Source organism: Mustela nivalis (genome assembly GCF_964662115.1).
Source record: "Mustela nivalis genome assembly, chromosome: 18".
NCBI classification, from domain to species: domain Eukaryota; kingdom Metazoa; phylum Chordata; class Mammalia; order Carnivora; family Mustelidae; genus Mustela; species Mustela nivalis.
This window is the reverse complement of record NC_139037.1, coordinates 346479-371211: the sequence shown is the minus strand read 5'-3', so window position 1 is coordinate 371211 and position 24733 is coordinate 346479. Positions and strand designations below refer to the sequence as shown.

Genomic DNA, 24733 nt, shown 5'->3' with positions numbered 1-24733 from the left:
CTGGGCCGCGGGGGCCTCTGTGAGGCGCGCGGCGGGCGGCGCTGCGGGGTCCGGGCCGCGCGGCGCCGGCGGGGGCGGGGGGCTCCCCTATGGGACTTTCCAAAAGCAAAGCCAAGTCTAGGAGAGGTAAAGGGGCGCGGGCCCGGGAGCCGCGGGGGCCTTCTCGGCCGGGAGCGCGCGGGGCCGCGAGCCGGCCGCAGCCCGAGCCGAGCGGGAGATCGCGGCTGACGGGCCGGGGTGCGTTGCAGGCGAGGGGGCCCGGGCGCGCGGCCCTCCCGGCGCGAGGACGAGGGAGAGGTCGACGGACAGGCGCTCCCCGGAGCCCGAGAAGCCTCCGACCCGGCCCGCGGAGAGCCCCCCGGGGAAGAAAGCGGCCGCCAAGGGAGCGCGGCCTTCTTCGTCTGCAGTCGGAGGTAGGACACGCCAGGCCCGCAGCCCGCGGACATCCCATTCCGCCGGGGGTGGGACGCTCCCCGCGGGGCTCCAGGACGCGCTCGGGGCGAGTCGTCGGGGGCTGCGGGGCGAGTCGTCGGGGGCATCGGGGCGCGTCGTCGGGGGCTGCGGGGCGCGTCGTCGGGGGCTGCGGGGCGCGTCGTCGGGGGCATCGGGGCGAGTCGTCGGGGGCTGCGGGGCGCGTCGTCGGGGGCTGCGGGGCGAGTCGTCGGGGGCTGCGGGGCGCGTCGTCGGGGGCTGCGGTTCGCGAGCTCAGGGGGCATCGGGGCGCGTCGTCGGGGGCTGCGGGGCGCGTCGTCGGGGGCTGCGGTTCGCGAGCTCAGGGGGCATCGGGGCGCGTCGTCGGGGGCTGCGGGGCGCGTTGTCGGGGGCATCGGGGCGCGTCGTCGGGGGCTGCGGGGCGCGCCGCCGCACCGCGCACTCCCGCCCCGCGGCGCCCCGCAGCGGAAGCCGGGAAGGCCGCTTCGGTCTCGGCTGGCGGATGCAGAGACCGCGGCGTCGGGGGGCAGAGCGGTTAAACGGCCGCGCAGGTTTCTTCCCTTTATCCGTTCGCTCTGCTAACGGCCCGGGGTGCTAGACCCTTGCATGCGGGGGAGGGGAGGCCACAGGCCGCAGCCGGAATAAGAAGCCTTTGCTCCGTTTTGTCACGGGTGTTGCGCACGTGGAATTGTTAAACTCGTTTAAACGAGGAGGTGTGATGGGGTTTGTCCCTTGGAAAAGGCTTCCCCAGAGTGGAGGCTGTTGGGGCAGTGGCAGGGGCCCTGTCCCAGGCCCAGGGCTGCAACGGAGCAGGAGCCAATGAGGCGCTGGCAGCAGGAATTCCAAAAGGATCCAGGATGTAGAACCAGCAGATCCTGCTGTTGGATGAGATGTGGGAGGTCCAGGGCCGTGAGTGTCACTGACCTTGAGAACGGACAGTCAGCTGATGGGTTGATGTTGGGAGAGAGGAGCTGGCATGGGCAGGCTCAGACGGAGGCACCTGTGAGGCCATCAGGGGCAGGAAACCATTTGCAAGGAGGGTGTTGGGCTGGGGAGCGAGGCTTGCCTTCCAATCCTGATGCTCACCTTGGCCTAAGAATGGAAGACTGCAGGAAGGGCGGGAGTCCTGGGAGAAGGTTGGGAGAATGCTACCAGTCTATCAGGAGCCTTCTGGCCGGAAGCCACCGAACAGCCAACAAGATGCGGCTTTCCTGGGCGCTTCAGTGTTCCCCAAGGAAAGGGTCGGAGGACGGCCCTCAGGGTGGCTTGCTCAGCAGCGGGCAGTGACGTCAAGGACTGTTTGAGCATACTTTTGTCGCCCTCCGTACCTACGGTCCCCAGAGAGCTGGATGGCTCTCGGTGTCACATGTAGACAAGACAGCTGTCCCGTCCGTGGGAGGCTATTTTTCTTGGGAGCAGAACCTTCCCCTGCTGGATGTCACCTGCCCAGCATTGCTAGGATGGGCTCCAGGGTGAAAATTCTGAGGCTGGACCTCTGTCAGCAAGGGCAGGTGTGGGCAGGGGTGGGGAGAGACGCCAACGGTGTCTGTCACACCCTCAGTTCAGAGGGCGGAGAGAAGCTGGACATGGAGCTAGAGTGAGGACGGACTTGCAAGAAGGAAGGTGAAGAGCTTTCTCCGTGCGAGGAGACGTCTCAGCAGTGACGCAGAGCACGCCCCTGACACAGGCTGCACCGTGGACAAGCTCCCAGATCATAACATCCCACTGAAAGAAGCCAGATGGAAAGACCACAGATACTATGGTGCCATTTACATGAGATGTCCAGAAAAGGCAGATGTATATAAGGGGAAGCCTGGACTAAGGGTGGGAACAGAGATTAGCCACAAAAGGGCAGAAGAGATCTTCTGAAGGTGATGGGTATGTTCTTAAAATGGATCAATGGTGTCCAGCTCTGAAAGTTTGCTAAAAATCATTGAGTAGTAGCTTTAAACAGGTGGAGCGTAAATTATAATGCAACAAAACTCTTAAAGAAGATGATGAATAAAACAGTGTCTCAAAAAAAAAAGAAAGAAAGAAAGAAAGAAAGAAAGAAAGAAAGAAAGAAAGAAGGTAAAATAGTCGACGGTATTATGTGCTGCAAAGAGACTGAGTAAACCCAGGAAAGACTCCATGAATGAGGCGAGTCGCTGGTCTCGGTGGCCCTGCAAGGAGCACAAGCCAACAGTCAGAAGGGAAAAGAGACGCATGGTCTGCCGGGTAGAACATCTAAACTAGGGCAAGGGCGTCTTCTCTCACAGGTGTGTTTTAAAGCTGAAGAATTTCCCTATTAGGTTTGGAAAAGGCAGGATTTTGGGAAGCCAGAGTTTCCTTCAATTGACCAAGTACCAGAGATGAGATCTGATTGTGGGTTTTAACTGTGGGAGCCCTGTGATGGGGGCATAGCATCTTGTCTTGCTGCTTATCTATATACTTAAAATACTGCATTACTCAGTCCATATACAGACAGAAGCCTTAGAGAAATGTAAAGTTGTGTCTAGTCAAATTTTCTGTACTTTACTACCTAATTAATAAGAGTAAGTCTTACTACCACTGGACAGAAATCAGAAAGTTCTTGCTGGGGTCAGTGAGGGGGTGGCTGGCTGACGGGGGACTCTGCAAGGTGAGAAAATCATGCATCTTGTTTGGGTGATGACAGAGATGTGTACATTTGTGAAACTCACCCCAGTGTGCACGTTAAGAACTGTGCATTTTCTCTGGTGTGAATTGTGCCTCAGAAAGCATGGAATATACCCGAGTCCTGATGCGGCTGATGGAGATGGTGTCTGAGATTTGTTGCACAGTGACTGAGTGTAGTGCAGCTAAGGCAGCCACAACTCATCCTGTCCCTCCTGTTCTGCTGGTGACCCTGATGCTCCGCCCTCCTGGGGGAGTCTATATTCTCTCTCCTTAAAACTCTGCGAGCTTGACATTTTCTTGTAACCAGGAGAATGTGGTAACAAAGGATTCTGAGGCTGGGCCATGACCGGTAACGCAGTCCTGCCTTGCTCACTGGAACCCAGGCTGGTGCTTGGAGCCCCGAGTTGCCACGTCATGAGCTCAAGCAGCTCAGCCACCTGGGGGGGGGGGCGCGTGCAGGTGCTGCCGTCAGCAGTCCTGGTCACGAAGTGCCCTCCAGCCCAAGGGCCAGACTTGGGAGTGAACAAACCTGTCGGTGATGCTAGCCCCTGGCCTTTGAGTCTTCCTAGCTGAGCCGCGCGCCAGCACATAGCAGCACCATCAGTGACCGCCCTCTGAGCGGCCGTCCTGCACGTCCAGCGCAGTGGAGCCTCCAGAGGACTGCGGCCCCAGACAACATTCAGCTGTAGCCATCTGGGAACCACAAGTGATAGCTGCCAGGTCAAACCTGTTCTGAATTCCTGACCCTTGAAATTGTGAGAAAATAAAACCATTGTTTTAAGCTAAGAAAGTTTGGGGTAAGTTGTCATACAACAGTAGTAACCAGCAGAGGGTAAGTGCTGGGGCAGAGATGATTGTGGGTTTTAACTGTGGGAGCCCTGTGATGGGAGCATAGCATCTTGTCTTGCTGCTTATCTACTTAAAATACTGCATTACGAAGTCCGTATACAGACAGTAAAGAGATTAATACACCACAAATCTGCAATCAGCCAGTTCCAAAATACTAGAAATCCTATTTAAAAAAAAAAAGAGGGGTGCCTGAGTGGCTCAAGTCATTAAGCATCTGCCTTTGGCTCAGGTCATGATCCCAGGGTCCCGGGATTGAGCCCCGCATCAGGCTCCCTGCTCAGCAGGAAGCCTGCTTCTCCCTCTCCAACTCCCCCTGCTTGTGTTCCCTCTCTCACTGTCTCTCTCTCTGTCAAATAAATAAAATCTTTAAAAAAAAAAAAAGACCCTAATTTTTCTACAAATAAATGACATCATGGTGCAGGGGTGGCTCAGTCTGTTGAGCGTCTGACTCTTGATTTCAGTTCAGGTCATGATCTCAGGGTTCTGAGATCGAGCCCTGTGTTGGGCTCAGTGTTGGGTGTGGAGTCTGCTTAAGATTCTCTCTCTCCCAGGGCACCTGGGGGGCTCAGTGGGTTAAGTCTCTGCCTTCGGCTCAGGTCATGATCTCAGGGTCCTGGGACTGAGCCCTGCATCAGGCTCTCTGCTAAGCAGGGAGCCTGCTTCCTCCTCTCTCTGCCTGCCTTTCTGCCTACTTGTGATCTCTGTCAAATAAACAAATAAAACCTTAAAAAAAAAAAAAGATTCTCTCTCTCCCTCTGCCCCTCCTGTCCTCTAAAAAAATTAAAAAAGAAAAAAATGGCATAAAAAAAGGAGGGTGTCCTCCTCAGCTTGGGCTGCTATAACAAAATAGGGGTAGCTTCAACAACAGACATTTATTTGTTAAAACCCTAAGGACTGAGGACCCCATACCCTGGGTACGATGATTTGGTTTTCTGAGATGCTCCCTTCTTGCCCTGAAGAGAGGGGATCACGGTCTCTTCCTCCTACTGTAAGGACACCTCATGAACCCAACTCAGCCTGCTTACCTCTCAAAGGCCCCACCTCCAGATACTGTCCCACTGGGGACAAGGCCTTCAACACGTGACTTTTGGGGGCATACAAACATTCAGTCCATAGCAGAGAGAGCTGTACAAGGAGATTTGAGTGACCTAGGTACCAAATATAGTGTGGGCCTGGGCTAAGTCATTCTTGAGATAACCAAATTGGATATTAGATAATAAGGAATCAACGGTAGTTTTCTTAGATGTAACAAGGGTCTTGTGGTGATGCTCAATCCTTATTTGATAAGAGATCGATATTGCATTATTTATGGCTAAAATTATGTCTGAGATTTGCTTGCAAATCTGAGACAGACAAAACAAGGTGACAGAATGTCAGTCAAAGCCGAGTGACACGCGTGCATACTCCCGACACTGTTCTATTTTCATGTTGTCTGAGTATTTCCATGCTTTAAGAGTAGAGTGTGCTTATTTGCAAAAATTTTTTGAAAAAGAAGAGAAACTTGTGGGATATTTATCAGCTACTAGAAACATACTGAGTGAAAAAAGCCAAGTTCAAAAGGTCTCATGCTTGGGGTTAGTGAAGGCAGGGAGTGGGGAGCTGCAGGGGGAGAGGGTGTTGCTATCAAGGTATAGGGAGAGGGGGTCTTTGTAATGATCAAACAGTTCTGTATCTTGATCTTTGTGAAGTTTATATGGAATAAAATGGCAGAGAACACAACTTGTGCCGTAATCAGTGTCTTGTTTCATGGCCCTGTAGTCACAGAAGAGGTTACCATTGGGACCGCTAGCCAAACTGGGTGAGGGTCTATGGGGACTTCTCTGTACTTTTGCAACTTCCTGTGAATTTATAGCTTCAAAATTAAAAGTTTCAAAATGTATCAAAATTGGGGCGCCTGGCTGCTTCAGTTTGTAGTGTGACTCTTGGTCCCAGGGTTTTGAGTTTGAACCCCACGTTGAAGATAGAGGTTACTTAAAATCTTTTAAAAAAATCTTTTAAAAGGCTTTTTAAAAAATTTATAATAATTAATATAGTTCCAGTATAATACTAGATCAATGCGGGGTGCGTGGGTGGCTCAGTCAGTTATGCATCTGACTTCAGCTCAGGTCATGATCCCAGGGTCCTGGGACTGAGCCCCATTTTGGGCTCCCTGCTCAGCAGGGAGTCTGCTTCTCCCTCTGCTCCTGGTTTCTTTGTCACTCTCAAATACATGCATGTTTTTAAAAAAGTGACTGCAAGGGGAGCTTAGGTGGCTCAGTGGGTTAAAGCCTTTGCCTTCGGCTCAGGTCATGATCCCGGGGTCCTGGGACTGAGCCCCACATCAGGCTTTCTGCTTGGCGGGGAGCCTACTTCCCTCCTGACTCTCTGCCTACCTCTGCCTACTTGTCATCTCTGTCAAATAAAGTCTTTAAAAAAAAAAAAAGTGACTGCAAAAGGATATATTTTCGTATGTGTCCTCAGTAGGGACCATCCTTCTAAGCTTCAAGTAAAGATATTGCAAAGATATATTTGAAGGACTTGACTACATTGAGAAGTAAAACATCTCTCCAAACCCTCTATAAACAAATGGTAAAGTCAAAAGGTATTTGCAAACAGGAGTCAAAGTATACCACACAACAGATCAAGTGCCCTGACATACTATTGGTGGAAATACCAATTTCCTTAAAGACGTCCAGTGATATGGGAGAGAAGATTTCAAGATCCCCACCCCAGTGAACAAGCCCTGTATGATCCCCTTCCCACCTGAATGCAGGCAGAGCCTGTGAAGGAGACAGGATGTCACTCCTGTGATGTGGTCAGTGATCCGTTGGTTCTGACTTAATCAAAATGAAGTTTATCCGGGGTGAGCTGGACCTAACTGGAGAAGCCTTTTACCTTTTTCTTAATTTATTTTTAAGACTTTTATTTATTTGATGGACACAGCGAGAGAGGGAACACAAGCAGAGGGAGAGGGAGAAGCAGACCCCCCGCTGAGCAAGGAGCCTGATGTGGGGCTTAATGACTGAGCCACCCAGGCACCCCTGGAGAAACCTTTTTAAAAAAGGTAAAAGTGAGAATTTCACATGAAATTAAAAAAAAAATAGTAACACACATACACATACACACAAAAAAGGTAAAAGTGCAGTGGTACCTGGGTGGCTCAATTAAGCATCTGAGGATATCAGCTTGGGTAGTGATCTCAGGGTCCTGGGGATGGAGCCTCAAGTAGGGCTCCGTCCTCAACAGGGAATCTGCCTGAGGACTCTCTCCCTTTCCCTCTGCCCACTGGTGCGCCCTTGCTCCCTCCCTCTCAAATAAGTAAATCTTTTTTTTTTTTTTTTAAAGTTAAAAGTGGGGTGTGCCTGAGTGTCTAAGCTGGTTAAGTGTCTGCCTTCGGCTCAGGTCATGATCCCGGGGTACTGGGATTGAGCGCCATGTCAGGGTCCCTGCTCAGGTATTATTTCAATTTAAAAACAATTTTTTAAGTTGTCTTGATATGAAAAGAGCTGTGAGCAACCCCCTGCCAACAGTCAGCAACAAAGTAGGGACTTTAGTCCTTCACTCATAAAGAAATGACTTCTAACTAGCAACCTGAATGAGCTATTAAGGCCCCAGGTCCAGACGAGGGTGCTGCCTGGCTGACGGCAGGATTGTTGCTGGACTTTGGACCAACAGAAACTTGAATGATAAATGGATGTGCTGTTCTAAGGCAGCCACTAAGTTTGCAGTGATTTGTTCAGCAGTAACTGAAAATTAGTACACGTAATACATCTCAAGAACCCTAAAAAAATAGTTGTTCCCAAATGAAGTCTTAAAACTCTAAGATTAAAGAAGTCTTGTTTTGAACTAGAGAACCTCAAAATGTAAAGATGTTAGTTCTCAATCTATGGAATCAGTGACCACACTCAAACACCACAGGTCTTTTTGGGAACCGGAGGAAATTACTCTCAAGTTTACCCAGGAGAATAAAAATGTAAAAACATCAGGAACCCGGGAAATGGGAGGGGTGAGAAGGGCTGATGCGAAAACGTCACTATAGCGAGAGCAGAGGCGGCCGTGCCGCGCCCCACATTCACGTGTGGGCTGTGTTCATGATAACGGCACTGCACGGAAGACCTGGCAGACAGACAGAACCTTCTTCACTCTGTGATGCTGGGACAACTGACTCGACAACCAAGAAAACAACTTAGTATTTTTGCCTCAGTCTTTACTTGAATTCTACATGAATCCAAAAATTAAAGAGAGAGAGTAAAACTGTTAACAGTTTTTATAGGTTTGGTGCGGGGAACACTTTTCACTGGAAAGGAAAGAAGGAAGGAAAAGAATCCTTCCATATGCAGTTTTTGCTTGTGTGTTATGTTTTAAATCAAGTATCTGTTGCTTTTTAGTCTTAATATATAAAAGAATGTGTAAGTTAATATAAAAAAATGAAACCCCCAATTTATTTTTTTTTAAGATTTTATTTATTTATTTGACAGAGAGAGATCACAGGTAGGTAGAGAGCAGGCAGAGAGAGAGGGGGGGGGGAAGCAGGCTCCCCACTGAGCAGAGAGCCCGATGTGGGACTCGATCCCAGGACCCTGAGATCATGACCTGAGCCGAAGGCAGCAGCTTAACCCACTGAGCCACCCAGGTGCCCCGAAACCCCCAATTTAAATGCAAAATATGAAATGCAGGTTTTGACTGACTTATAAAAATAAAAAGGACACTCTCAGTGCCTAGTACATGCCATGGGCCATTCACTGGTGGCTAAAACAATCAAAGCTGGGGCTCGGCCATGAAGACGGACAGAGTTCCCGCCTGGCGTCTCCCTCTACCAGCTGCCTTGAGCACATGACCTCTCAGTGCCCAGTTCCTTCATCTGCAAAACAGAGCTCATAAGAGGCCTTACTTCAGGAAGTGATGTGGCTTGGTATTCACAGTCCTTATTCTAGGCTCACCATGATGTCTGACTGAGAACTGCACCCCAGGCGGCCGAAGCATCGGACCCCAGGCGGCCGAGTTCACCAGGCATTCGAAGTGGGGCACAACGCACAGTGAAAAGCAACAGGATCAGCATGGTAGCATTTTTGGAACAGTTGTGTGATAGTGTGATTACTCGAACTCTACCTGAACACACCTGTGCAGAGAGCACACTCTGTCGGGCTTTAACAGAGGCCTGAGCCTCCAACCTGGCTGTTGAGGGGTGGCTGGGAGATGCAGCAGGGAAGGCATGAAAGCACTTCTGCTTAGGTATTTTGTAACTTTTGACAAACTTGACATTTCACACGTCCTATGCAATCCTTGTAAGCTTAAATTTAAGAAAATGTTGTGGCTGATTCCAGAAATGTTACTTCTTGGGGCACCTGGGTGGCTAAATCAGCTGAGCATCTGACGCTTGGTTTCAGCTCAGGTTGTGATCTTAGGGTCATGGGATTGACCCCATGTTGGGCTCTGTGCTCTGCAGGGAGTCTGCTTGAGAATCCCCTCCCTCTCCCTCTGCTCACACTTGCTCTCTAAAATAAATAAATGTGGGGCGCCTGGGTGGCTCAGTGGGTTAAAGCCTCTGCCTTTGGCTCAGGTCATGATCCCAGGGTCCTGGGATCGAGCCCCAATCGGGCTCTCTGCTCAGCGGGGAGCCTGCTTCTTCCTCTCTCTCTGTCTGCCTCTCTGCCTACTTGTGATCTCTGCCTGTCAAATAAATAAAGTCTTTTAAAAAATAAATAAATATATATATATATATATATTTTTTTTTTTAAAGGAGAAACGTTAAGTATTCCGCATTCATTGATAAGGTTCTGTACAGAGAGGTGGTTTTTTTGGTTTTATTTTTAACCAGATTTAGAATCCTTTGGAAACTGTATCTGAACCTTCACCTCTGGGGCAGAACCTGCTGCTTCTTTTCTCTCTCTGTCCCCTTCCTTGTCTGTCCCAGAAGCTGGCTGGCAGCTCGGTCTCTCCACAGTGGATGGTGGAAGTGTGTCTCCCTTCTATTCCCTGAAAGAGAGTGTCTGGTATTCTCTACCCTCGCGCCTGAGGTGTCCGCCGGTTAGAGCTCCGGAACGCTCACTCGCTGTTCAGGCTGCTTTCGACCTTGCCCTCCTTTTCCGGAACCAGACATCGAATTTTTTTGCTTTGGCCCTAACATAGGCATTGTCTGCCTTGTAGAAGAGCTTTTCCACAGACACGTTAAATACCTGGATGTTTTCTTCCTTCTAGAGAACCCTGATGGAAAGGTAAAGACGAGCCAGAAGAAAGTTGTCATTCCACAGATCATCATCACTAGAGCCTCAAGAGAGACTCTGACCAGCTACAGTTCCATCGGAAGCGACGAGCAGAGAACTATTAAGGAGCAGGTTGAATGGACGCCCTACTACCGACACAGGAACCCCAGTACCGTAGATGCCTATCATTTCCGAGAATAAACGAACACGGAGTAGCTGGCATTGCTCACTGTGCTCTGAGTCTCAGCCATGATGGCAGAAGGGCCATCCTGCCCTTTGGGAAGCTGCAGTTGCCCCTTCCGTAAATGAGAGTCCTCTCAGTGACTAACTTGGTCTTACCTTCCCCAGAGCTGCTGGCAGCTTGGCAGAGGGCAAGAGGGACTCTGGCTCAGAGACCGAACTTTGTGGTGATCCATGAATTAGACGACCTCTGTTGTCACTGGCTATGCAGGGCGATGAACCAGCGGCAGGCAGCATCTCTCTCTCTTGCTGGGCAATTAAAATCCTTCCTGTCCACTTCTGCAGTTACAGCGAGTGAAACGTCCCCTGTACTTGGAAAAAAGGCTGGACTCTGGGGACTCACTTTCAAGGCATCACGTCCCAGAAGAGCGAAGTGCAGTCACCAGGAGAGGCCCAAGAGCTCCTACCCCGACTCTAAGGTGACCCAGAGTACTGAACGATCCAGACGAAGAATGTGGAATTGGGGCAGGGGTCGGACCTGGCACTTCGAACTTCCGCGTGGCCTTGTGAGAGCTGCCGTGGGAGGAGGGGCGTTGAGCGGACAGCCTCCTGGGGTTATGGCTCCCACCCGCCAGTGAGGGGCCTTTCAGGGACCCCTGCTGGCCGTCCACCCGCCCCAGCAGCTCACGGAGTGGCGGGGGGGGAATCCGGTCCGAGGCCTCCCGTCTGGTCCCCGTGTGTGCGCCCGTCGTTCCTCGGACGGTCCGCAGGCTGCGCGCTCCGTCTTTCCAGTCGGAAATGCGCGTTCCATCTTGGCAGCGTTCAGTGCCCCGTTCTCAGCCCCCCTGTTTGTACTTCGCGACACGTTTCCCGGTCCTGACCCGCGGCCGAATGCTGTGCGGGAAGACGAGATCGGACTCCGCCGGGTCCGCGCGGCCCCCGTCCGCCGTCCCGAGCACCGCGAGCGACAACGTGCGGACGCCCCGGACTCTGCTCTCGTGGTTAGCTGGGAGCTGTGCTCGCGGGCGACCCCGAAGAGGCTGGGACGCAGGGGCTACGACAGGTGACGTCCGAACCAGCGATTCTAAGGACGGGCTTCTCCGGTACCACGTACGCCCAGCCGCCGCCCAGCTCCTGCCCCCGGCTCGCCCGCCCCCTCCCCGCGCCCGGCCTCCAGCGACGCCCACCTCGTCGGCCAGCCTGCGGCGGGGACGCGAGGCCCGCGCCCGCCTGGGCCCCGCAGGCGCTCCCCCCGCACCAGCCCGGAGCGCGGAGTCCTGGCCGCCCTCGCCCGCCGGCCGTTCCTCCGCGGCCCGCCGCCTCACGCGCCCGCGCCGAAGACCGAGACGAGGCGGGAACCTCGGGAGCGCGAGCGGCGCGCCAGGACGGAGGCCCTCCGGGGTCTTCAGAGGGGTCCCCGGTAACCGTCGCCCGGGGAAGCGCCCCGGAAGTGCGTCACACGCCTGCGCCGAAGAATCCCGTCCGCGCCTGCGCACCAGGGCGGTGGGGGGGGGCGGGGGCGGCGCTCGGCATGGGGGACGCGGAGTCCGAGTCGGAGCAGATCCGTCTGAAGTGTATCCGTAAGGAGGGCTTCTTCACGGTGCCTCCGGAGCACAGGGTGCGTCGGGGGCCGCTCGGGGCGCTCTGCCGGCGGCAGGGCGGGCCTGGAACCCCCTGGGGCTCCTGAGTGTCGCGCTAAAGCGTGGAGGTTTCCGACGCGGGCGCGAACGACCGTCCCAGAGCTCCTGGCGGGGCCGAGGGGCTCCGGGGCTGCGGGGGCTCCGGGGCTGGGGGGCCGAGGGGCTCCGGGGCTGCGGGACTGGGGAGCTGAGGGGCGCCGGGGCCGAGGGCAGACCCCGCGGCTGTCCCGTGGCCAGCTGCCTGTGAAGACCGGGCTCTGGGCTCTGGGGGGGTTGGTCGGGGGTCTGGGGTCGACTTGGCCGCCTGCTCTCCTGGTGCGCTGTGAATGGGCCGGGCCGCGCCCCGCCTGGGAGCCGGCCGCTTCCGTGGCGCAGGGGACTGTCCCAGCAGGAGCTGTGTTAGGGCTAGAAGCAAGTAAACGCTCATCACAGGGCCGAAGTTGTGCGGGGAGCTCTAACCCGTGGTGTAAGGGTCACCAGTGCCAGCCTCCGATTCTCGGTGCGGCTGCAAGCGGAGGGGACTGTTACAGCAGGACCTAGAGCTTCCAAAAGCAGCGGGGGCGGCGGCATGAAGCCGCGGGGAGGCTGGTGTGCAGCACACGGATAAGGGTTTGGAAGCTTCGCACGTGGGTGCCTTGAAGAGCCTCCTTTGGACAAAATAAGCATTTTTTCCTAGACAAAGTATCTTATTTGCTGCTTGAACGTAGCAGACAGAAGGCAAAGTGGCCAGTGGACAGGCCTCTGCATACGGCCCTGTCGTGTGGTCCGGTCAGCGGTGGTTACAGGGCGGGGAGAGTGAAGCTTGGGGGTATGGAGTCGTCGTTGGAGCTCTGGGGGCTGGGCCGGGCTGTACCTGGCGTTCTGAGAGGCCGGTCAGGGTCACCAACGCTCGGTGGCGGTGGCGTTCTTCAGGCCATGGTGCATCCCCCCACACGCAGCAGGTGCCCGCTGCATTCCCAGGACCGCGGGGCCTGATGGGAGCCCAGACACCCAGAGGAGCACCCCCGCGTGGCGCGTCGGGCTGCGGAAACAGCAGGACTTCAGAGGAAGAATTGTGCCCAGCTTGGGGGCAGCTTGCAGGACGTTCTGCTGGGCTGGTCCGTGGGACTAGGATTCTGACGTGCAGAGAGGCAGGGAAGCCTGGCGTGCCAACCTAGAATGTCGGGGCAGCGCCACAGAGATGAGAAACAGCGCGACTCGGCCCCGCCAGGAGTCCTCCGGGAGAGAATGTGAGGAAGAACTGGGGGAGAGGAGCCCGAAGACCCCTCGGGGAGGCGCTCGGTGCCGGTGGTTCCGACCTGTCCCCCAAGTGGTAGGACGGAATGAGATGGAGGCTGATGACGGAGAAGGCCAGAGGGGCTGCGGGAATGGGAGCTTTGCTGCATGCGCTTCTAGCCAAGGGGACATGCCTGTCCAGTCCGAAGGCAAGCGTCCCTCGTCACGCAGGCGTGTTAGCATATGGGCCTTCTGCTAGGAGTGCAGCCCCAGAAGCAGTGGCTCGAGTGTGGGCTTGAGGGGAGCCTGGGTGGCTCAGTCAGTCAAGCGTCCAGCCTTTTTTTAAAAAGATTTTAATTTGGGCGGGGTGGACCTTGAGCAGGTGCGGGACAGGGGCAGAAGGAGAAGCAGGCTCCCCACTGAACAGGAAGCCCGATGTGGGGCTCGATCCCAGAACCCTGGGATCAGGACCTGAGCTGAAGGCAGATGCTTCACCGACGGAGCCCCCCAGGCGCCCTGAGTATTCAGGCTCTGTGCTGGCCTGGAGCTGGCTCAGAATTCTCCCATTTTCCTCTCCCCTAACATCCAGGGAGAGGGAGCTATTTTCCACAAGGTAGGGCCAGGCACTCGCTATCTGTCTTGTAGATCTACCTGCACTTGGTCCAAATCCCACCTGCTTCCGAGATGGAAAAGAGTGGGCGGCCAACTTCCTTTGATCAGGAAGTCCCTTCCTTGAAGCCCTTGTCCTCTCTGCTCACATCCCGTTGGCCAAAGTGGACTGAAACGGACTTGCCTAGCTGCAAAATACAATGGTGGGAAATACCCCCACCGGCTGGGTAGCCACGTGCCCCCGGGCTGTTCCCTAACTCAGAGGAAGAAGTACTGTTGGGTGTTGGGGTCAGTTAGTCTCTGCCACAGAAGCGTTTCCACTGCGTTTGGTGGAAGCTTTATCCATCTCTGGAGCATAATTCAGACTGGTGCTGCTCAGTTTTTTCTGATGGTGGAAATGTTTCTTTCTGTGGACTCTTGATCTTGGGGGGGGGTTGTGAATTAAAGCCCTACGTTGGGTGTGGACCCTACTTAGAAAAAAAAGAAGAAGAAATGTTGCTTTCTGACTTGTCCAGGATGGTTACCATGAGCCATGTGGCACCGAGGAGCACGACACACATGGCAGCTGAGGAAATGAAATTTTACTGTGAATTCTTGCTAGCCAGATGTGGCCAGTGGTTGTTGTTTGTGGACAGCATACATCTGGACCGTGGAATTGGAAGGGAAAAGGCTGTCTGTGGTAGAGCCTACCAAGTGTCTGCTGGCCCAGTAGCATCTTTCCTCTTTTCTCACCTGAACGCCCAAGGGTGTGGCTCTCTTAGTTTGGTGAGCAGAACACAAGTGAGCGCCTCGGTTAGGGTTAAGTGTTCAGTATCCTTTAGCTGCCCAAGCCCTGCCCTGCCTGCCCCTCTGTCTTTCAGCTGGGACGGTGTCGGAGCGTAAAGGAGTTTGAGAAGCTGAACCGCATCGGGGAAGGCACCTATGGCATTGTGTGTAAGTGGCCAAGATGGGCGTCCTTGGGCGCAGGGGACTGTCCCAGCAGGAGCTGTGTTAGGGCTAGAAGGAAGTAAACGCTCATCACAGGGCCGAAGTTGTGCGGGGAGCTCTAACCCGTGGTGTAAGGGTCACCAGTGCCAGCCTCCGATTCTCGGTGCGGCTGCAAGCGGAGGGGACTGTTACAGCAGGACCTAGAGCTTCTAAAAGCAGTGGGGGCGGCGGCATGAAGCCGCGGGGAGGCTGGTGTGCAGCACACAGATAAGGGTTTGGAAGCTTCGCACGTGGGTGCCTTGAAGAGCCTCCTTTGGGCAAAATAAGCATTTTTTCCTAGATAAAGTATCTTATTTGCTGCTTGAACGTAGCAGACAGAAGGCAAAGTGGTGACCTCCATCCTGACTCTAAGGAGGAAAACTTGGAGGAAGCTCCTTGGAACTAGCACCCTGTACCCAGCTGTACCCAGCTCAGGGGAGAGGACTCCGCAGAGAGCATGTGTGTACTGGGGCTGGCAGTGCGGCTTGCACGGTTGGGACCTAGTGTCCCTGGACATGCAGTTACCAAGAAGAAGAGAATGGGGAACCCCCAGAGTTCCCAACGAGGCCCCTGTGTGGCATAAGGGTGTGTGGTGCGGGATCAAGTAAGGTTTCATCATGGATGAGCTTTTGTTCCAGATCGGGCCCGGGACACCCAGACGGACGAGATTGTTGCCCTGAAGAAGGTTCGGATGGACAAGGAGAAGGATGGTGAGCCCACGTGGGAGGGGCAGAAAGGCGCCAGTTCTCCGAGGCTGACCTCTGGCCTGAGCGCCTCATTTTGAGAGCCACTACGTTAGGGTTAAAGGGGTCCTGTTTCTGGGAGGCCGTAGGCTGGCCTTGCCTCTCCTGTCCTTCCCGGCCCCTTGCCGCCACCCCCGTGTTCCAGGCCTTAGCTCCCCTGCAGCTCGCCTTCTCCCTCCGTGTGGTGGCGGCCCTACCTTCTGTCTCTGCCCTCACCCCTCCACCCAGCCCTCGCTGCCTCAGGCCGGGCCGGCAGCCCCTGTGCTCCACACACCCCTGATTTCTACCCCCCAGCACCTTTCTGGCTGCCTCTGCTGGCAGGGCCTGGCTGGGCTCCGTGTGGACCCGTGTCCTGTTGAGTGGTCAGTACAGAGGGATGCTGTCTCACATGACTGACTGAAGGAAGAGTTAAAGGTTCATGTTCAGGGGGTCCTGATCGTCTCTGAGGTTGTGGGCAGAGCCCTGCTCGGGTGGGGGCGCGGCTCACTGAGGAGGCTCTCTGGCTGCAGGGGTCCCCATCAGCAGCCTTCGAGAGATCACCCTGCTCCTGCGCCTTCGCCATCCGAATATCGTGGAGCTGAAGGAAGTGGTTGTGGGGAACCACCTGGAAAGGTAGGCGGTCTGCTGGTCCTCTGCACTGGGCCCTGCCGAGCCTGCCCTGCCCGTCTCCTCCCTGTGCGCCATCCACATGAGATTCATGCCTCCTGCAACCCCTTTGGCCTGCCTGGGAGGATGTGAGAGGTGCTCTGTGTCTTCCCCTTTTCTTGCAGCATCTTTCTGGTGATGGGTTATTGTGAGCAAGACCTGGCCAGCCTTCTGGAGAACATGCCGACACCCTTCTCTGAGGCCCAGGTGTGAGGCCGGAGGGCCTGGAGTGGAGGCATCGTCCCAGCTACCTTGTGGCACATTTAACTGATGCCTCCTGCTTTTTGAGTAGGTCAAGTGCATTGTGCTGCAAGTGCTCCGAGGCCTCCAGTACCTGCATCAGAACTTCATCATCCACAGGTAGGAGGGGCCCCAGTTGGGGAGGAGCGGCAGGAGTCTGAGGAGGGTGGGGCCCAAAGGGACGTTTGTCTGGAGGGCAGGTTTGTGACCCATGGGAAGGGAGACACCCAGTCCAGGCCCCTGGAGAGGAAATGACCCGGCCTCAGTGCAGTTCTGTAAATGTTCCTTGGGGCAAGATCCAGGCCCAAACAGCACCTGCTTTCCCCCCAGGGGAGCTGACGATGGGTGCATAGTCAAAGCTATGAGAAATCCTGCAGTGGACAGATCCCTCCTGGAGTCTCGTCACACAGACCAGGACAGTAGGGGACCTTCCAGGCTCAGGGCAGGACTGTGCAAGCAGCAGCTTCTTGTGTCTTGCGGCAGCTTGTACAGCCCTGGGTGGGGAACGGGCGCAGGACTGGGTGTCAGGCCCGAGACAGGTCCTGAGAGCTGGTCCTCCAGCTGCACGTTGGCCTTAAGTGCTCACCGTCCCCATGTTTACCAAGTTCCAACAGGGGACGTATAGGACAATATTCTGAGTCTGCCCGTGATGGTGACAACCCAGGTGCCTGTGGGGCTGGTGTCCTGGGGATCACTGATGTTCGGTTTCTGTCCCAGGGACCTGAAGGTGTCCAACTTACTCATGACCGATAAGGGCTGTGTGAAGACAGGTGGGTGCTGGGTGCCGGCACTGTGGCCGGTGTCTGTGGGAGGCTACCTGGAGCGGGGAGCAGGTCAGTGCTTGCCAGTCCCCTGAGGGCAAAGAGCTGGTTCGCACACGGAAGCTCCTTAGCGCGCACACGCCACCATCCCCCCCCACCCCGCCGGGTGACACTGCCTCTCCTGCCTCTCTGCCTTTGTCACAGCGGATTTCGGCCTGGCCCGGGCCTATGGGATCCCAGTGAAGCCGATGACCCCCAAGGTGGTCACGCTCTGGTGAGTCCCTCAGGATGAGTGTGTGTGGTGGAGGCAGTTTTGGGGGTGATCGTGCTGAAGCAGCACAAGGATCCTGAGGGCTGTGGAGCCTCAGACGGCCGCCCACACTCAGGCTGGCTTGAGGACAACTTCCCGAGACAGCAGGGCTCTCGGGGGGACACGACATCACGGCAGAGTGGGAGGGCCCTGCCTGGTTCTGAGCCCTGTCCGGCTTCTGTCTTTGGAATGGGGGGGTTTGCGCAGCTGACTGTTGTTTTTTCTCATGTGCTTTTAAGAAGCACAGACCGGGGTTGTCGTTAACAATAGTGTTGAAGCTCTCTGTCTCGCACCATGCGGCAGCCAGCTCTGTCCCCGCACTGGGCTGACGTAGACCTGCAGGAGCCGCCCAGCGAAGCTGTTGGTACCGGGCGCGTCGCCCCCATTAGTGGGCTGAGAGGATGAGGCGGTCTGAGCTGGGGTTGGCCGTCCAGAGCCCCGGCTGCCTCAGGCTGTCAGGAAGGCAGGTGGAGGCCCAGGCTTGACTGCAGGGGACAAGGGGGAGTGCTTGTGTTTGCAGGTACCGAGCCCCCGAACTGCTTTTGGGAACCACCACGCAGACCACCAGCATCGACATGTGGTGAGATGTGAGCGTGTCTCCCGGGGCCTGGGGGACGGACTGGGGTGGGTCCCACGGGCGCTGGCAGGGGCAGGGCTGGGGTCTTTGCCAGCCTCCCAGCGCCCGGAGGAGGGGAGGGCTGAAGCCTGGGACCCCAAGAGGAAGCATGAGAACGCAGCTTCCACAGAAGAAAGGCCCTGCCCTCAGGGTCACCCGGAGGGGCCATTTGGGATGGGGTTGCGACCCATTGTGACCTCCTCCCAAGCTCCACCCAGTCCTGACCCAGCCCTTGGCCTCAGTAGAGGTGCATGAGGTAAGGCCTGCTGTCCTCTGCAGGGCCATGGGCTGCATCCTGGCCGAGCTGCTGGCCCACAAGCCCCTTCTCCCCGGCACGTCCGAGATCCACCAAGTGGACCTGATTGTGCAGCTGCTGGGCACGCCCAGTGAGAACATCTGGCCAGTGAGTGCCTGGCCTCTGCTCTCCCCCGCCCCCCTGCCCGGGTCAGCCCCATGCTCAGCTCCTGGTCCCTGCAGGGGTTTTCCAGGCTGCCACTGGTGGGTCAGTACAGCCTGAGGAAGCAGCCGTACAACAACCTCAAACACAAGTTCCCGTGGCTCTCGGAGGCTGGCCTGCGCCTGCTCAACTTTCTCTTCATGTACGACCCCAAGAAAAGGTGCTGACCTGACCTGTGGTTAGGATTGGGGACCCCTCCACCTCGAGCCCTCGGGAGGGGTTTTCAGAACTCCGGCCGTGCTGCCACAGAGATGCCGCCTCCCCAGACACAGACACACAGACATGGAGGACCAGGCCCCCAGTTCGGGTGGTCCCTGCCCACCCAGGTCATGGAGTCCGTTCTGGGTTTCTCATCTGTTTCTGGGCCCCAGACCCCTGCTGGCCACTTGCCTTTTATGCCCGAGGCTGCGGAGCTGGGTGGGTATGAGGGAAACCAGCCTCAGTGGCAGCCGCGGTTCTATTGACATGGAGGCCTTCTCTCCAGGGCAACGGCCAGTGATGGCTTGGAGAGCTCGTACTTCAAGGAGAAGCCCCTGCGTGAGTCTCCCACATAGCCCCCGACCTCCACTGATACCCACAGGGGCTTCTCTTGTGGCCCTTTCTGTCTGGGGTGGGTGTATTGGGGCACAGCCTCACTCAGCTCCTCGAGCCCCTGAGGGGTAGTGCGGCAGACCCCGGGCGGGCAGGGGCTGTGCGCTGAGGCCCATGTGGGTGCTGTTTGGCCACAGAGACTGTTCCCTGAGGGGAGTGGAGGGAAAGGGGACCCCAGGGCTCATCACAGATGCACAGTGGGGTTCTCAGACCCAAACGCACTCCTCCCCGCAGCCTGTGAGCCGGAGCTCATGCCTACCTTCCCCCACCACCGCAACAAGCGGGCCGTCCCGGCCACGTCTGAGGGTCAGGGCAAGCGCTGTAAGCCGTGACAGGTGGGGCCCCTCTGCTCGGCTGGCACGACCGTGGTGCCCAGCGGTGAACAGCAGTCAAACGGGGAGGCCTCTGCTGTCCAGGCTCACGGGGCTGCTGGGATCCAGCCCCTCCAGCGGGTGGAGACCAGCACGCTGCTCCAGCTGATCATACCCCTTCCCCAGAAGAATGGGGAGTGGATGTGGGTGGATGTGCCCTGAAGGGGCGGGACGCTCCTGGACACCTGTTGCCATGGCCTCAGCTGGTGAAAGCTCAGGACCCTCCCTTCCCAGAAGGAAACATCTGCTGGGCCCAATTCAGTGGCTGTTGCTGGCTTGGGATGCAGAGACCGTGCATGGCTGCTGATCACCAGGATCTGTCCGGGGAAGGGAGAGGCTATGGTGCATCACCCCCTCCCCAGGCGCATTCTGAGAGCTGGCGCACTCAGAATGGGAAGGAGAGATCAGGTGTGGGTCATACCCCACCTGATAGGCTGTCCCTGTCCCCACACTGAGGCCCAGAGGGGAAGGGGCACAAGCTGGTGCTAACAGGAACTCCAAGAGATAAAAGGTTTTCTTACAGGCGTGAGCAGGTTGTGTCTTTTAATGAACTTTAATGTTCTGATTCATGTGACATGACGGTGGTTCTCTGAGTGCTGGGGAGAAAGGGAGATGGACAAGCAGGTGGGGGCCAAGCGCCACACCTTTCCTTCTAGTCCTGTGGCTAAATAGTTCCCAGGGGAAGGGGCTCTGCCCGCCTGTCTTGGCTTTGAGAGTCTGCCTCAGCAGATGACTGCTGGAGAGCGTGGCCACGTCTTTACCCCTAGACACAGCATTCTCAGGAGAGGCCCACGTGCCTCCAGCCCTGCCTGCCGGAGCCTGTGTGGCAGAAAGCCAGCAGCAGGTGGCTCATGGGCTGCTGACCTGACTGCACCGAGAGGGCAGTGATGCAGCCTGTCCAGGCTCCACTAGCTGCTTCCTTCCCCCGCTGCCTGTGCTCTGGGCTTTTGGGGAGCCTTCTCACTGCTTTGAGATCAGATCATTTCTTCCCCCACATGTGGACCAAACTTCCCGGTGCAGCTGGTCTCAAGCCAGGCCTCAGCTTATTCAGCACTGGCTTAGGACATCATTAGGCAAGGGGCTAGGTCAGCCATGGGCCTGGCAGAGTCTGAGGGACAGCGGTAGGGATCAGGTCAGGAGCTGCAGACTGAGTGCTGGGCCCTACAGTGGGACTGGGAAGGAAAGAGGAGGAGGGGCCCACATTGGCTCTAGGCTTGGCGGTGAGACTCCTCCACGCAGCACATTTGGACACAGGCCTGGATGCTGGGTGCAGGGGTAGGCAGCAGGCCAGACCAAGGCAAGAGCTTCTCATGGAAGGCGGGACCCCACCTCCTGCCTGGTGAAGCCTGATTCCCCACCTTGCTGTGCCCAGGAGTCCCCAAGGGGCAGGGTGGCCGGGGGCTTAGGCCTGAAGAGTGATGAGGCCCAGAGAAGCACCACAGAAACAGTCTCTGGAAGGCCCTTGATGCAGGGCCTGGCTGGGCTTAAGGTTGGGCCCCGGGTCCATCATAGAGCAGGGTGTCCACCTGTGCACGCCGCAGCCAGAGGCGCCGCTGGGCATCACCAAGCAGCGGGCGGAGTGCGTGGCCTGGACGGCAGGTGGGCAGGGCAGCACAGTGGGGCGCATGCAGCTGGCGACACGTGTCACAGCAGAGGCCAGGCAGGGCCCCCGGAGCTAGGCAGCTATGCACCTGGTAGCCAGGGGACTGGGGGCTGGCCTGCCCGGGGCTCCCTGGGGTTTGGGGGGCAGCCATGTCTCCAGGCTGAGTCAGCAGCTCTCGCCGCAGGGAGAGGAAGGAGAAGGCCGCAGGCTCGGGCTCCAGCTCCTCCTCCAACGCCCCATAGGGTGGGCTGCCGGCCTGCGGCAGCAACTCAACCTCCCCCAGCGGCTCCCAGGCCCCGCCTCCGGCCCCCCACAGTTTGGCGCTCTGCTCCCAGAGTGCAGGGCCACAGGCTAGCTCGGGGGGTGGGGAGTCAGGGCCTGGGGAGGCCCCCCCATACAGGCTGGCTTCCTCCGAGCCCTCATCTTCCTGCAGGTCCCGGTAGAGGTCCAGAGGAGTCCGGTAGACAGTTGGGGAGCCCCGGGGGGGCAGAGGTGGCGGCTCCTCTTCCCGGGCCAGCCGCTGCTGCAGCCAGGCCACACAGGAGGCCACATCTGCACTGGCCCGCCGGGCCTGCAGCAGCTCCTCAGCTGGCAGCACGCTGGTGCCCAGACGCGCGAGCACCTCACCCAGGATCTCACACTCCAGCCGGAGGGCAAAGCAGCCCAGGGCCACCTGCACCAGCTGGCAGGCGGGGGGCAGGGCAGCCATCATGAGGCGGTGGTTGTCCCTGGGCACGTAGCCCATCTTCTGGAAGCTCTGGAGGAGGAGGTCCTCTGAGAGCGCGCCCTTGAGCACATGCACATAGCCCCCTGAAAAGGTCTGCAGAGGAGGGTTCTGGTCAGCAGCAGCCCGCCCGAGACCCGACCCACACTCAGGCTCCTCCTAGCCTTGGCTTCCCCACAGAACCAGGCCATTCCCGGCTGGGCTGTCACTCCCTTCAGAAGGGGTGCTCAGGGCGCCTGGGTGGCTCAGTGGGTTAAGCCGCTGCCTTCAGCTCTGGTCATGATCTCAGGGTACTGGGATCGGGGCCCGCATCGGGCTCTCTGCTCAGCAGGGAGCCTGCTTCCCTCTCTCTCTCTCTCTGCCTGCCTCTCTGTCTACTTGTGATCTCTCTCTGTCAAATAAATAAATAAAAATAAATAAAATCTTTAAAAAAAAAAAGAAGGGGTGCTCAACACACGCTCCGCCCCGCCCCTGCAGACCCGTTTCCGTGATTAGGTCGTGGTCCCACCAGGTCCTACCGGGGCCTCGGGCTCAGCAGGGAGTCTGCTTCTGCCCCTCCTCCCCACCCCCCGCTCCTGCTCCCACTCACTCTCTCCAATCTTAAAAACAGAACACCTCACTTCCCTTGGGGTCTCCACTTCCTGTCACCCCAGGGGCTTTGCTGGGGTTGGGTCGTGCGGATACAAATGGGGCTGCTTATCTGCTGTTCTGAACCCCACCTTCCCTCTTCCTGTTCGGGAGACTTGCCCCACTGGGACAGCTTAGCCAGTCGTTCTTCCCAGCTGTGAAGCTTTCTACCCAGTAGATGGAGCACGGTACTTTCTGGAGGCTCTAATGTGCGGCTGAGCTGAAAACCCTGAAGGCCAGATTTTCGGAAAGTGCCCTCCAGGCTGCAGTCCTGTGAGGGCCTGGAAGGCTTGGAGGAGGACAGTCCTGTGTCACTCCCAGTTCTAAAATGCCAGAACTCTGGGATGCTGTCAGCATTCCTCTGCTCTCAGCTCCTGGGGACACCTCCCGTAGACGGAGCGCTGCTGTGGGCAGGGACTGTCCCCAGGGGTTTGCCTTTACCCGTCTCAGCAGACCTGGGCCCTGCACAGGTAACTGGCACAAAGCCACATAGCCGAGAGGACGCAGAACCAGATCCCAACCATGTCTGCCCGACTCCAAAGCCCAGGAGCACCTCAAGTGCAGGCCTGTCCGCTCTGTTCTTGGCTACCTGTGGACCTGGGGCTTGAGGGTGCCTCCGACCCTGTTAATCTGAATGAACATGGCCTAGAACCTCTGACCACCAGGTGTCCCCATGAAGCAGTGAGCTCCAGAGCTCACCTCTGGCGAGGGAGAGGAGGAGAGAAGGGTGGGGTGAGAAAGCAGAGAGAGAGAGGGAGGGAGAGGGGGAGGTGGGTAGGGAGGGAGAGAGAGAGAAGAGGGAGGGAGGCTGCTGCTGCCATGGCAACCAGTGGAGGTGGACTCGCCCACATGCCCAATGACATCAGCACCTTCCTACTCTTCCAAATTAGCTTTGAGGGCCAAACGTCTGCCCCCTCCTGCAGGCCAGCAGCTTACCCCATGGGGTGATCAGTGCAGACCCTGGGGTGTGCAGGGCCTCCAACCCCTACCTACTTCACAGGGGATACGCCCACCCGAAGTCCTCCTCTATAAATGGGGACATGGAAGGATCAGGGTGACCGTGGAATATCAAGTCCCTTCTATGCCCCTGTCCTGGGATTTCTGTGCCGCAGGGGCTGTGGGGCCACTTTGGGGGAGGGCAGTGATTCAAGCTTTGTGGAGCAAGGATCTCCCCAGGGTGCGAGCACCTGGGGCGGGTGGCCTCCACCCACACCCTGTTTTTCAGCCCTGGGACTGCCGGGTGAGTGGGGGGACGACCTTGGTCAAAGCTGCCCCAAAGTGCCCCAAATCCCTTCTGAGCCCCGGAGACCCAGCCAGTTCTGAAGACCTCTGAAATCCCTGTTCCAGTGGTAGCCTCTGCCCCCACGGTACACAGCAACCCAAGCAGGGGCGCCGCCTCCGCCCGGCGCCCTACCTTGATGGTGGAGAACTCCTTCCTCCAGGGCAGCAGGTACAGGTGCACAGCAGCCAGCTCCAGCAGCTCGAAGGCGCGGGCCAAGCCACGCAGCGCGGGGGCCAGGTCAGCGCGGCCCCACAGACCGTCGGTGAGCAGCGCCAGCGCGTCGTCCTGCAGCGCCCCGTGCAGGTCGAAGTCTTCCACCAGGATCTGCCAGAGCACCGCGCGCAGCGATGGGTCCCCGCACACGCCCGCGCGGCCGCGCCGCAGCTCGCGCTCCAGGCACAGGCGGTAGTCCTCGGACAGCGAGCTGCTGCCCATCCTGGCGGGCGGGGGCACGGGATCAGGAACCAGGCCTCTGCCCGCCGGCTGTGCGCCACCCCCCACCAGCCACAGACGCCCCCTCCGGCCCGGCGACCCCGTCCCCTCCGGCTGTGCGGCCCCCCCGTGCCCCCCGCATCCACATGTCCCCTACAGCGCGGCGACCTCGCCCACTTAGCAGCTCCGAACAGAGACCCCCCCCCCCCCTCGCCCACCAGATCGTGCCGCGGGCCCCGCGAGCGACCGCTCTACCTGCCGGTCCCCAGCGGAGCCCAATCCGCCGCCTCTCAGACCTGCCCAGCCGCCGCGCTCTTCCGCCGCCGGCGGCTCCGCCCATCGGCCTCGGCCGTGACGCTAGGGGCGGGGCTTGCGTCGGGCACCGCCCCCTTGGCTTACCCGGGCGGGGGCGGAGCTGGGGGCGGGGCCTTGTGCCGCACCTGCCCCCGCGTCTGCAGCCTCCCGGGCACCCGCGGCTCGCGGCGGATCCTGGGGCGGGACCGCGGGCCGGCGCTCGGCGGGCGCCCGCGGAAACGTGCGTCCCAGCTGCGCCTCGCTCCGAGCTCGGCCCTCGCAGCGCCAGCCGGGGAAGCAGGTGCTCCTCGCGCGCCCCGGGCCGGG

General features: G+C 57.7%; 4 protein-coding genes across 13 annotated transcripts in view; 2 read left to right on the top strand and 2 right to left on the bottom strand.

The window, feature by feature from the left end:
* The window catches only part of VPS9D1 (VPS9 domain containing 1), a 227980-nt gene that overhangs the window by 188374 nt on the left and 14873 nt on the right, over positions 1-24733 (bottom strand). The gene's annotated exons all lie outside the window — the stretch shown is intronic.
* On the top strand, positions 9-10622 carry SPATA33 (spermatogenesis associated 33). The gene is made up of 3 exons (XM_082711596.1): positions 9-126; positions 249-413; positions 10096-10622. The coding sequence occupies exons 1-3, from the start codon at positions 90-92 to the stop codon at positions 10299-10301; spliced, it is 408 nt and encodes a 135-aa protein (XP_082567722.1). The 5' UTR covers positions 9-89; the 3' UTR covers positions 10302-10622.
* CDK10 (cyclin dependent kinase 10) lies at positions 11745-19969 on the top strand. 10 transcript variants are annotated; one of them, XM_082711553.1, is made up of 14 exons: positions 11779-11860; positions 14605-14677; positions 15012-15169; positions 15349-15420; positions 15963-16065; positions 16224-16305; positions 16391-16458; positions 17056-17171; positions 17304-17373; positions 17930-17989; positions 18305-18428; positions 18503-18642; positions 18967-19019; positions 19308-19969. In XM_082711553.1, the coding sequence occupies exons 4-14, from the start codon at positions 15402-15404 to the stop codon at positions 19403-19405; spliced, it is 933 nt and encodes a 310-aa protein (XP_082567679.1). In that variant the 5' UTR covers positions 11779-11860; positions 14605-14677; positions 15012-15169; positions 15349-15401; the 3' UTR covers positions 19406-19969. The 10 variants fall into 10 exon arrangements, with proteins under 10 accessions (XP_082567676.1, XP_082567675.1, XP_082567681.1 ...); XM_082711547.1 differs by having other exon boundaries at positions 11785-11898; positions 17056-17108; XM_082711552.1 differs by having other exon boundaries at positions 11793-11898.
* SPATA2L (spermatogenesis associated 2 like) lies at positions 19982-24468 on the bottom strand. Its single transcript, XM_082711559.1, has 3 exons — positions 24368-24468; positions 23813-24116; positions 19982-21867 (listed from the first exon to the last, which is right to left on the bottom strand). The coding sequence occupies exons 2-3, from the start codon at positions 24113-24115 to the stop codon at positions 20929-20931; spliced, it is 1242 nt and encodes a 413-aa protein (XP_082567685.1). The 5' UTR covers position 24116; positions 24368-24468; the 3' UTR covers positions 19982-20928.

Bases quoted from the DNA above. Each gene is read 5' to 3' on its own strand.
- SPATA33 (XM_082711596.1), top strand. From the start codon at position 90: ATGGGACTTTCCAAAAGCAAAGCCAAGTCTAGGAGAG. The intron at 127-248 runs GTAAAGGGGCGC...GGTGCGTTGCAG, and splicing joins CAAAGCCAAGTCTAGGAGAG to GCGAGGGGGCCCGGGCGCGC. The intron at 414-10,095 runs GTAGGACACGCC...TCTTCCTTCTAG, and splicing joins TTCTTCGTCTGCAGTCGGAG to AGAACCCTGATGGAAAGGTA.
- SPATA2L (XM_082711559.1), bottom strand. From the start codon at position 24,115: ATGGGCAGCAGCTCGCTGTCCGAGGACTACCGCCTGTGCCTGGAGCGC. The intron at 21,868-23,812 runs GTAGGGCGCCGG...CCTCCTCTGCAG, and splicing joins AGGAGTTCTCCACCATCAAG to ACCTTTTCAGGGGGCTATGT.
- CDK10 (XM_082711546.1), top strand. From the start codon at position 14,237: ATGTTGCTTTCTGACTTGTCCAGGATGGTTACCATGAGCCATGTGGCA. The intron at 16,306-16,390 runs GTGTGAGGCCGG...CTTTTTGAGTAG, and splicing joins CACCCTTCTCTGAGGCCCAG to GTCAAGTGCATTGTGCTGCA. The intron at 17,990-18,304 runs GTGAGATGTGAG...TGTCCTCTGCAG, and splicing joins ACCACCAGCATCGACATGTG to GGCCATGGGCTGCATCCTGG.